This window comes from Hypomesus nipponensis, chromosome 25 (assembly GCF_054491055.1).
Source record: "Hypomesus nipponensis isolate SF chromosome 25, ASM5449105v1, whole genome shotgun sequence".
Lineage (NCBI taxonomy): Eukaryota > Metazoa > Chordata > Actinopteri > Osmeriformes > Osmeridae > Hypomesus > Hypomesus nipponensis.
The window spans coordinates 2,424,931-2,435,009 of NC_140385.1; the positions used below are offsets into that span (position 1 = coordinate 2,424,931).

Genomic DNA, 10,079 nt, shown 5'->3' on the forward strand with positions numbered 1-10,079 from the left:
TGGTCCTAACCAGACCTATTGTACATTTAATTTGTACAGAGAGTCTGGCCTCGCTCCATTGACAAGCGTTGACTTCCTTGTAGGCGGGTACTCTGTTGAAGTTTAAAACTATTGGATCTGCCCAGAGCCCCTCTGATCTGCCATAACCAATCGCGTCGCCATAGCCAGTTCCTTCACCACTACTGTAACGGAGCTAGCTGCCGTAGCTGGAAAATCAAACTGTTCCCGAACCCCGTGGGGAGGAGGGCCACAACATCATGGCCACCAACAAAACTCAGCAAAACTTGTTCTTGCTCCGGCTTATAGTTTATAGATATTCATCAGTGTTGCCACAACGAACCGAATGGCTTCGCTCGCATCTTTCTCCACCGCCATTACGGAACTACAACACAAACTAGCGCACAACATTAACGTCATCGTTCTTAGCCACTCCCTCTGTTCGCTGATTCGCCGGTAGAAAATCAACCTGCAAAATCTGACTTATGCTGGGGACACACCACAGGATAATCGGGCCAATTTTGGCCCTTCCGACAATCCTAGGTAACATATGACCAGGGTTGACAACCCCTGATCTAAAACATGCAGGACGGGGTTCCTGAGGACCAGGGTTGGGAACCACTAACTGATGATAGACAACTAAAGCCTCCTGTAAATCTGTTAACGCTTGACAAGTCCTTTCACCTGTGGGTCAATTCATTGGGTCACCAATTAATGAATAAACACAGGTGAGGGGACTTGTGAAGTGTTACAGATAGTTCAGGCATATATAGATTAGCCTCCCCCCCCTCCCCCGCATCTTCCTTATTTGATAAATGTGCCACAAAAACCTGCTCCTGGAGAGATACTACTTTCCTGTAGGCTTACACTCCAGCCTCAATTATTTATCTTATCAACTAGTTATCGTAATTAGGTGTGTTGGATCAGGTTTGGAATGAAACCCTAGCCTCTCAGAAACAGGGTTGGGCAACCTGGTGTAGAATATGGTGACCTGGCTAGATAGATTGGATGGTTTAAGCCATATGTCTGTGACACCTGTTTTTATATCCCCTGTTCAGACAACGGCATGAGTTATTCACATGCAAAGCAGGGACGAGGTTTGTATTGTACTTTAACGTTCCGTTGAACCGTTGTTAGACCTAATTATTATTTCCCTTGATAGCGGAGAAGTCTAGAAAACCATTCAGATAAATAGCATACAGTAGCTTATCAGTGACTGCCAATTGTACTTCCCCGCGCGGGGAAGGGCATCCCTGAATGACGTCAGGGCCCATGTGAAAAGGCCAAATGAAGTTGGGTGTAAAGGAGAGAAGAAAACCAGCGTGCGCCTTGTAGGTTTGGGAAACATTGCCGTTAACAAAGACCTTCCACGGGAGTATAATGAAAGGCACTATTTGGCCAAACCAACAGACCTTTTCCTCTTTCTCATGGGCCCAAAGTCAGTCAGTGCGCCATTGTAAGCGAATCAATACGGCCACGTCTTTATAACCGTCGTTTGAAGAGGCCAGACGTCTAGAAACGAGCTCGCTCGCAGACACAACAAAGTGGTCATTCGTTTCGGGAACAAATAAATAATGTTGTGGTAGACTGGAAACAGTGGTTAGGAACTTGTTTAAACGCAAGAAAATTGGCACATTAATGTTATGCAAAAAAGCATAAACTGGCACACAGAATATAAGAGGTTGACACATAAAATGGTTGTGGGTGAACTATTGCCACGTTTAAGATGTATGATAAAATGTCCGAATCAGAGCTGGGGAAAGTGAATGGGTCAACTTCACGCAACATTCACGCGCACGCAAAGTATTAAGATGTTTAACCTACACATCCTAATAACTCAAATAATAAAAGCCTGAATTATCGCTTAAATAATAAATAATGTTTTTTTTTATTATTATTAGCCTATTGCTTTTCTTATTGAAACAGCACACTCACACTCCCTGCTGTCTCTTCGCATCAACAAGTGCTTCGCCTAGAGATCACCGCACCCTGCCTTTAGTCATGCAAATGAGAGAGCGCACGAGGAGCGCTCGGCGCCCGGGGATTGGTCAGAACTGCATTACAATTATCCCAAGTGAAAGGAAGAAGTTTTTGTCGTCCCACATATCGCCTCAGTCTGAGTGAATCGCTGGTCTACAAGTGGTTATCTGTGACTCTCCCGCGAAAGATAGATACACACGTTGACTGAAGGAGTTTGTTTGTTTGTTTTTGCAACAAGCAAACAGTCAGGCAACTTCCTATTTCGCTTTGCTTTCTACCTTGAGGTAATGATCGTTTCACACAAAGTCGTAATTTAACACTTGTGCGTTCGTTTCGGTGCTGGTGCGTGTTGTTCTGTCCTAATTAGCTAATTCGGTACAGTTGGTGCGTGCAGCTCCACGAGTGTTCCGGTATAGGAAAACCACAGCCAAAAGTCGCCAGGTAAACGGCGACAAAGGCTGGGACGGTTTAGGTTGATTTAAAATATATATTTGCATTTTAGCTGTCACAACTGAGTCGAAGATGTATAGTATGATGGAACACGAGCTCAAGCCTCCTGGCCAGCCGCAGTCTCACCAGACCTCCCAAGGGATGTCTCCGGTGAACGGAATGGTCAGCTCTCACCCGGGATCCAAATCGGCGTGTCCTCCGGGAGTGGACCCCATGGATAAAGTCAAGCGGCCCATGAACGCCTTCATGGTCTGGTCGCGTGGCCAGCGGCGCAAGATGGCCCAGGAAAACCCTAAGATGCACAACTCTGAGATCAGCAAAAGGCTGGGCGCGGAGTGGAAACTCCTCACCGACGCTGAGAAAAGACCGTTTATCGACGAGGCCAAACGTCTCCGGGCCGTACACATGAAGGACTACCCTGACTACAAGTACAAGCCCCGCCGCAAGACCAAGCCGCTGCTCAAGAAGGACAACCAGGTGGGCAAGTATCCGCTGTCTGCGGGGAACCTGCTGGCCGCTGCCGCCGCCCAGGGACAGGGTGGAAGCCCACGGATGGACAGTTACGGGTGGGGTCCCACTGGCGGTTACGCCGGCATGCAGGGCGAGGCCCTTGGATATACCCAGCAGCTCCACCGCTACGACCTGTCAGCTCTACAGTATCCTCAGGCCATGTCGGCGCAGACGTACATGAACGGCGGCAACTCCTACAGGTGTGTTCCCTCGCTACTCCCCTGTCATTCATGTGACTGAGGCATGTTCCGTGATTAGTCTGGTTGTACATGAAAATCCAGTTTGTATCGGCTCTATCGTGTAGGCCCGTTCTAGGCTGATGAAGCGCAGTGGGTTTTGCACCCTATTCCGTTGAATGTGATGAGCAGGTGCACCCATAGCCACTTAAGACGCTATGAATTCTCGGAATTAAATGAAGTGGTATTCCCTCTGCCTGCCTGCGTGTCACTGATGGGAGATATGCGTCTTAATCATAGGTATTGTTTGTTATGCACCAATTCAAATTAATGTCCATGCTACTAAAATGGTCTGAATGATACTTTCCACACGCTACAGAATGCTCCTTTTAATTAACCCTCATTTTTTAATCCAATTCAAATACGCGTGGCCACTATGGACCTAATTGAGGAGACGAATTATTTCCTACAATGTCGCTCAATTAGATGGAAATTGGACAAGACCAAACACCTGAATGAAGAGTGGATATTAGACCTACTTACGGTTGATTTCTAATTGTGTATTATTATTATTATTTTAACAAGGCAAATCTTTCATTTCAGTGTGGGCCTACGGTGTCAATCGTCTAAAACTTTTAAATGCAGTTTCGTTCCTCAAATTGACGTGAAAACGATATCATAAATGCAGTTAGTGGATATGTCAACGCATTTAAATTGTGATTACTTAAGTCATACTGCTTAGGTCATCAATCACTTACAAAAACACCTCAATATGATTGATGAATTGGGGCAAACACAGTTCTAATCTGGTAATCCTTAAATAGTTTGTTGCCAAACTGGATTTGGTTTTCTGTCAGAAATGACGTACTTTGTACTCTGCCATTTAACACCAATTTGAGGCCCTTGCCTAATCTAAAATTGTTAAAAAGGAAGGTGGATAGTTAACATTTAATGCTTAATTTCACACAAGGAAATTTCCTGTCCTGTTGGTTCTTGGTCCAGAATAATCGTGCTCAATCGTGCTGAGATTCAACAGATCTGACAGAATTAAAGCAAACTTGAAATCACGTCTTTATTTTAATATTTTGAACACCTTTAGTGGTTTGGTTTTAAAATCTGGGGTTGGTGAGGGGAGATTGCTGTGTGGTCCTTTTTTTTACCCAGAATCCTCCAGTGCCTTCAGACAAACAACTGATAGTGCTTCCCCATACAGGGCAAAATATCCACACATTTGTTAGGATATATTTTAAACACTCACTGCTTTAACTTGTCGAAGGCCTTATTCCCCCCTCCGGTCACACGGTAGCAGAGCTGTAAGGGTTTAGGTGTGAGTGCAAACCGCTCATGTTTTTAAGTATCTCTCCCTCTCATCATGCCAAGATACTCCAGTAACGTTGGTGGCCTGGCTTGTTACGACTGGCCCATGTTGTCAGTCAAGGTTTGGTTTGTAAACAAGGATTCCATAACCTGTGGCTCATCCACAGGGACTCGTGTGTTGCATGTCCGTCAAAACCGAACAAAAGAAACACTTTTTTTTTCTTTTTTTTCCAGAATCCAGTTCTTCTGTAAGGCCAACAGTCAGAGGACAGTCACTCATCTAGACGTTTGTTCACGATTGTCTGTGTTAGGAAAGCAAGCCATCGCTCTGTATCGTTTCTGGACCGCGATGTGCCTCAAACTTTCTATGAACAAAGTCTATGAACAAAAATGGCATACTTTGAACCCTTTTGTTTTTTTTTTCATGACCACTTTAGTTTTTTAGTTTGTGAGAAATGTAACGTTACGCTTTGTTCACCATAACTTTACAAATTTACCGTGACCAGGGGAAGGAGGAAGTGGGTCATTTGTAGAAGGAAGCCTCAAAAGTCTTGTTGTGCTTGCACATTGACAACCTAGAACCATGCCATATTCTTTAATGAATCACGTCTCTGTCTCTCTCTCTGCAGCCCCATGTCCTACAGCAGCAGTCCCCAGCAGCCCAGTCCGGTCATGTCCATGGTGAAGCCCGAACCCGTGTCCCACTCCCCGACCGGGGGCCACAACCCCCACCGAGGGCCCCTCCAGGGGGACCTCAGGGACATGATCAGTATGTACATCCCAGGGGGGGACGGCAGCGACCAGGGCTCCCAGAGGGGCTACACCAGTGTCCAGCAGCATTACCTTGGAGGAACCATGCCCCTCACGCACATCTAGGAGGCAGAGGGTCCAAACCTGGGGCTGGGACTCGAACCAATACACACACACCTGGACTGGGAAAGTAGATGGACCTTGCATGGCCATGTTCTTATGGGGGTTATCCGTCATTGTTTGACAGGTACACACACACACACACACACACACTGAGACTGAACCCAAGTACACACACACACACACACACACACACACTGAGACTGAACCCAAGTACAGATGAGTACACACACACACACACACACACACACACACACACACACACACGCATGCACTCTCCATGGTCCTGTTACATTTAGTCATTCAAAAAACATATTTTTCTACCTCTTTATTTTCTGTTCTCTGGCCCTCCCCTTCCTCCTGGGCCACATCTCTCCCTGCATCCCTCTCTGACTGACACCCCCTGGACCATCTCTGCAACGCTGAAAATCCCAGTCTTCCTGATGAACTTCTGGTTATGAAGGACTCCTAGACCCCCCCCCCTCCTGTGTTTATGTACATATTTTGATATTCTTTCCCCCCCCCCCCCCCATTTGTTTAAAAAAAATTAATGAACTGAACTTGACATCATTAACTTCCATTCAGCCCCCCCCCCCCTTCCACCTTTACGTGTTCCGGAACCCTTCCCAGTGTTCCGATGCGTGATGAGGGTTCCATCAGCTTTCCACAATGTTCCATTGTGCAGTCCTCCCTGGATAGTTCCCTGCGGGCACCGTCCGTTTCCTCTCGCGGTTTTGGGCAATCACAACCAATCCCAAACTGGTTGCCCATCCGGGTGAGGGGGAGGGGGGGGGGGGGTTGGAACCGTACAATAGACACCCATGGGATGTGCTTGGGAACCGGGTCAGATAATCGAAAACCTGCAGGGGCCAGTGACATACAAATCACATGACCCCCCCCCCCCCTTACGTGCGCACACACTGAGAATTCTGACTGTAGAACCAGTTTGATTGTGTAACCCGATTGAGTGAGGGGGAAGGGTGGTCTTCTCGTAAAACTGGATGTCAGATTGTGAACGGGGGGGGGGGGGGGGGGAATACACACAGATGACTTGAAAGACCAGTGCGAGTTTAAGTTTTATATATATTTTTAAGTACACAGCCTTTGGGTGCCTTGTGCTTGGTGACATAAGTGCTCTTGTAGTTTCAAAAAAAAAAAAAAGATCAATCCCATGAGCTGACACATGGTGGGCAGCCTGTTGGACAATCTCATCAGTTCTCTGGATTCAGTGGAAACGCACACCAAGTGTTGGCTAGGCCTGCTGTCCTGACTACCGCGGTGGTCTGGGACACCTCAGCCTTCTGGCTGGTCTGTATGGAGGCTTGGTGCTTGGTGCTGGCTCGTCTTACAGCAGTCCTCTACTCTTCAACACATTTAACGTTTTATAGCATAATTTTGTCAGATTTTTTTTATTTTTTATATTCATTGACTTTACAGTTTTAACATCCTGTCCCTTTGCCATACCATGTAACTATGGTAATTAGACGACATTCTGACCGGTTTATAAATCACCTGTTTGGTTCTGCTGCCAGCGACCCATGTTGCCCACACTTGCTGTAATGTCCAAGGAAAGAGGTTTAACATGCCTGGACTACAGTATACAATCACTGGATGCATTTGGATCAAGTTTATTAGCCTGCTGGCTGTTAGTGATCAACATGTGAACTACAAATTCAACAAGTTTGTCTCTTACAAATGACACTTGAGTGATGTTCTCCAAGCACAAATGTAAAAACCACACGCAGAAGTGGCTTGGACCTATCAATTCAGTTTGTCTTAATTGTCATGTAAACTCCTGAAGTTGTTTCACTTTAAACACGTATGAGAACCAACATGAGGGTAACTTTAGCTCGTAGGGATGTTGTTAGGTCCAACTTGAAGATTCCCACTTCCCAACTATTTTGCCGTTTAGAATTACTATCTGGGTTAGTCTTTACATGTGAGATGCTTCTTGAAGTGGTTGGCTTGAGTGTGGTTACAAGGATTATGCTCAATTTTAGTTTCTGTACCTCTACAATCGCTAACCCCGTTCATTATGAATTAACCAGTGCTGCTACAAAGTTAGGTGTGAGGGAAATATTTTATTTTTTCTTTGTCTGAGATCTCCGGGGGTAGATTGTTAGACCTGTTGAGGATTCGCATTTTTACCATTTTGTGAGGATTCCACCCATTAGTGTTATGCAATCCATGAACTAACAAGAACTTGCTTGCATTGAAAAAGGGAATTTTTGTCACTATACTGATAGCCTTTTACTTCGATATCTGGCGGGATTTGAAATGATGTAATTTATATGAAAGTAATAATGAACACAAATGTTTACATTGCAATCCAAGTATGTAAAACTTACGTTTGTTTTTCACTTTTGTATTTCCATTTTAGTATGTTAATACTTTTGCTGGCTGTAAATAAACTGCAAGATTTATAGTCTTGTCAGGTTGTTGTGTATAGTGTATAAACATTATCTTTTTAAGATCCTTATACTAAGGATCTTGTTTTTTTTTGGGTTCAAAACTGTTATTGTTCGTATGGCAATGATGACAAATAAAAAAAAAGTTAATAAAAAGTCAAAACAAACATTTTCTCAAGTTCAATTATTTCGTTTGTTTATTTATTTGACCCCTACTGACTGCCAAGTAGATACTCATCTCAAGAAAATCATTTCTAAATGAATATAGTGGGCGTTATTGTTGTATATCTTGCATTTTCTTGGAGCTGTCAAGTCACGAAGGGGCCGTTTAGTGCATAATGCAAATAAATGTAGAGGAAAGTAGCTAAATTGTTGGTACTACTCATTGTAGAAATGATTGTAAACGTGAACCTCAATTTGTGGTTTCAGGCAACTAAATATGTCATTTGGTCTAATAATATATTGGGCCTGATATTCTCGTTTCATTCTGGGGTTACCTGAATCACGTTGCTGCTCTCAGCTGTTTTGGAAACGATTACCTCATCCGTCCGGTTCGTTAAGGGGAAAGAACAATCACGACATGCGGTCAATCAAAACGAGTCCGTTTAGCCTATAAGTTTAACAGCGGCGCCGCAGGAGGACGCGCTCTCCATAGGACGCTTATAATCAAACTAGCACGGGGACAAAAAAGTTTTGAGGAGGGAACATGAGCGTCCGGGGTCGGGAGGCGGAGTAGCGCGCTCAATGATTTAAGGTCGATCATTTACTTTCTTCTTCCCTCTTTTTAAATTCACTTTTCCCCCCTCTCAACTCTTCCCCCTCCCCATCTCTCTCTCCCTCTCCGGAGAGAAAGCGGGTGGCTGGCCCGGTCGTAATTGGCCGTTTCGAAGGCACATTGTCCGTAGCTTTTGAGCTCGCAGGTGCACATAGTAAAGCCGCGGAGTCCTCACGACTCCCCCGGGGCGCTTTGTTCCCTTTCTCTCGCGCCCCCGCCGAGCAGAAAATTAGCGTTGCATTCGAGGCTTCGTCTCCCCTTCTTCTGAAGCTGAGGCTTAACCCCTTCACCGCCCGTCGCCATTCTCATGGAAATAGAAGAGCTCGCACCGGCTAATCGGGGAGCGAGGGGAGGGGATGGGAGCAGGGTGAAGGATGAGTACCGAGGGGGAAGGGAGAGGTGAACCCACCGTGCTCTCTGACATTCAGGACCCATCTCTCTCTCTCTCTCTCTCTCTCTCTCTCTCTCTCTCTCTCTCTCTCTCTCTCTCTCTCTCCCCCTCCCTCTTTCTCTCTCTCTCTCTCCAACACACAGCCCGTTTCCCTGGCAACTCAAGACTGCGAAACTAGCCAAGAAAAGAGCCTAAATTGAAAGGCTACAAGGCTAGCCTATTACCGAACGCAAGGAATATTAATTTCATCAAAGCAATATTATAAAACTGATGAAAAACAATAAATAACTCCAAAGTAAAATGGATGAATGGAAAAAGTGCTAGGAAGGAGTTGTCATGTATTAAACTTTGGCCAGATGGCTCGAGAGGTGAAGGCTGGGCGATCTCTTCAACGGCCAGTTGTTTCCCGGGATGCAGCCTACAGCTATACTTGTATAGCACACTATAGGGCCTAGTAATAACTTCTTAACGGTTTTTATTTAAAGGTCCTATAAAGTTTGTTGCTACACTGGCAGAAGTTTGATAAGGCACTGTTTGGAAGGACAGGGTGTGGGCGGGTGAGTGGGGATTTAGTGAGGTCGATGTGAGGCGGGGAATAGGGGGGGGGGGGGAGGTGGGGGCAGGGTAGCGGGGATGGGATTTTCTGGTCGAATACGTCCAATCTCTTAGCAACGGGCAGTGAGGCTTCAACAAGTGGTTGCCATGGATTTGGTGAGCTGGGGCTAAAAAAGTGCGTGGGAGATGGCGGGCGGTGTGACTGTTAAGTCTTACGAGAAGCTGTGGTCATCAGAACAGGAACAGAGAGAATGCGTGTGTGTGTGTCGTGCGTGTTGGCCGATGACTCAGGTACTCATCAGAAGGTTTGCGTTAGGCTCCGCCTACTCAGAGCTGTGTTGGTGACACATCGCTCTTAAACAAATTCGGTAATGACGTTTCCATTTTGCCTGAAGTTAATTAACATGCAGCAACAAGTGCTTTTGGCTCACCCCCCCCCACACACACACACACACACACACACACACACTTCCCTAAATGAGCCCCCATGTTTGAAGGGGACTACGGATTATGTAAACATAGAAAAGAAAACCCTATTTCGTTGCTTCAGGAAACACCACTTCAAAAGTCGTTATGGAAACAAACCCATGCGTCGTACTTACCTGCATTCCTTGGGAAGCCTGTACGAACCACTCCTTTATTGCACGCAG

General features: G+C 45.7%; 1 protein-coding gene across 1 annotated transcript; it reads left to right on the forward strand.

The window, feature by feature from the left end:
- Positions 1-2,099: 2,099 nt before the first annotated feature.
- Positions 2,100-5,793, forward strand: sox19b (SRY-box transcription factor 19b). Its single transcript, XM_084691997.1, has 2 exons — positions 2,100-3,137; positions 5,060-5,793. Exons 1-2 carry the CDS (start codon positions 2,500-2,502, stop codon positions 5,304-5,306), a joined length of 885 nt encoding a protein of 294 aa, XP_084548123.1. The 5' UTR covers positions 2,100-2,499; the 3' UTR covers positions 5,307-5,793.
- Positions 5,794-10,079: the final 4,286 nt, after the last annotated feature.

Excerpts from the sequence above, each read along its gene's own strand:
- sox19b (XM_084691997.1), top strand. The coding sequence starts at position 2,500 with ATGTATAGTATGATGGAACACGAGCTCAAGCCTCCTGGCCAGCCGCAG. Across the intron at positions 3,138-5,059 it reads AACGGCGGCAACTCCTACAG|CCCCATGTCCTACAGCAGCA; the intron begins GTGTGTTCCCTC and ends CTCTCTCTGCAG.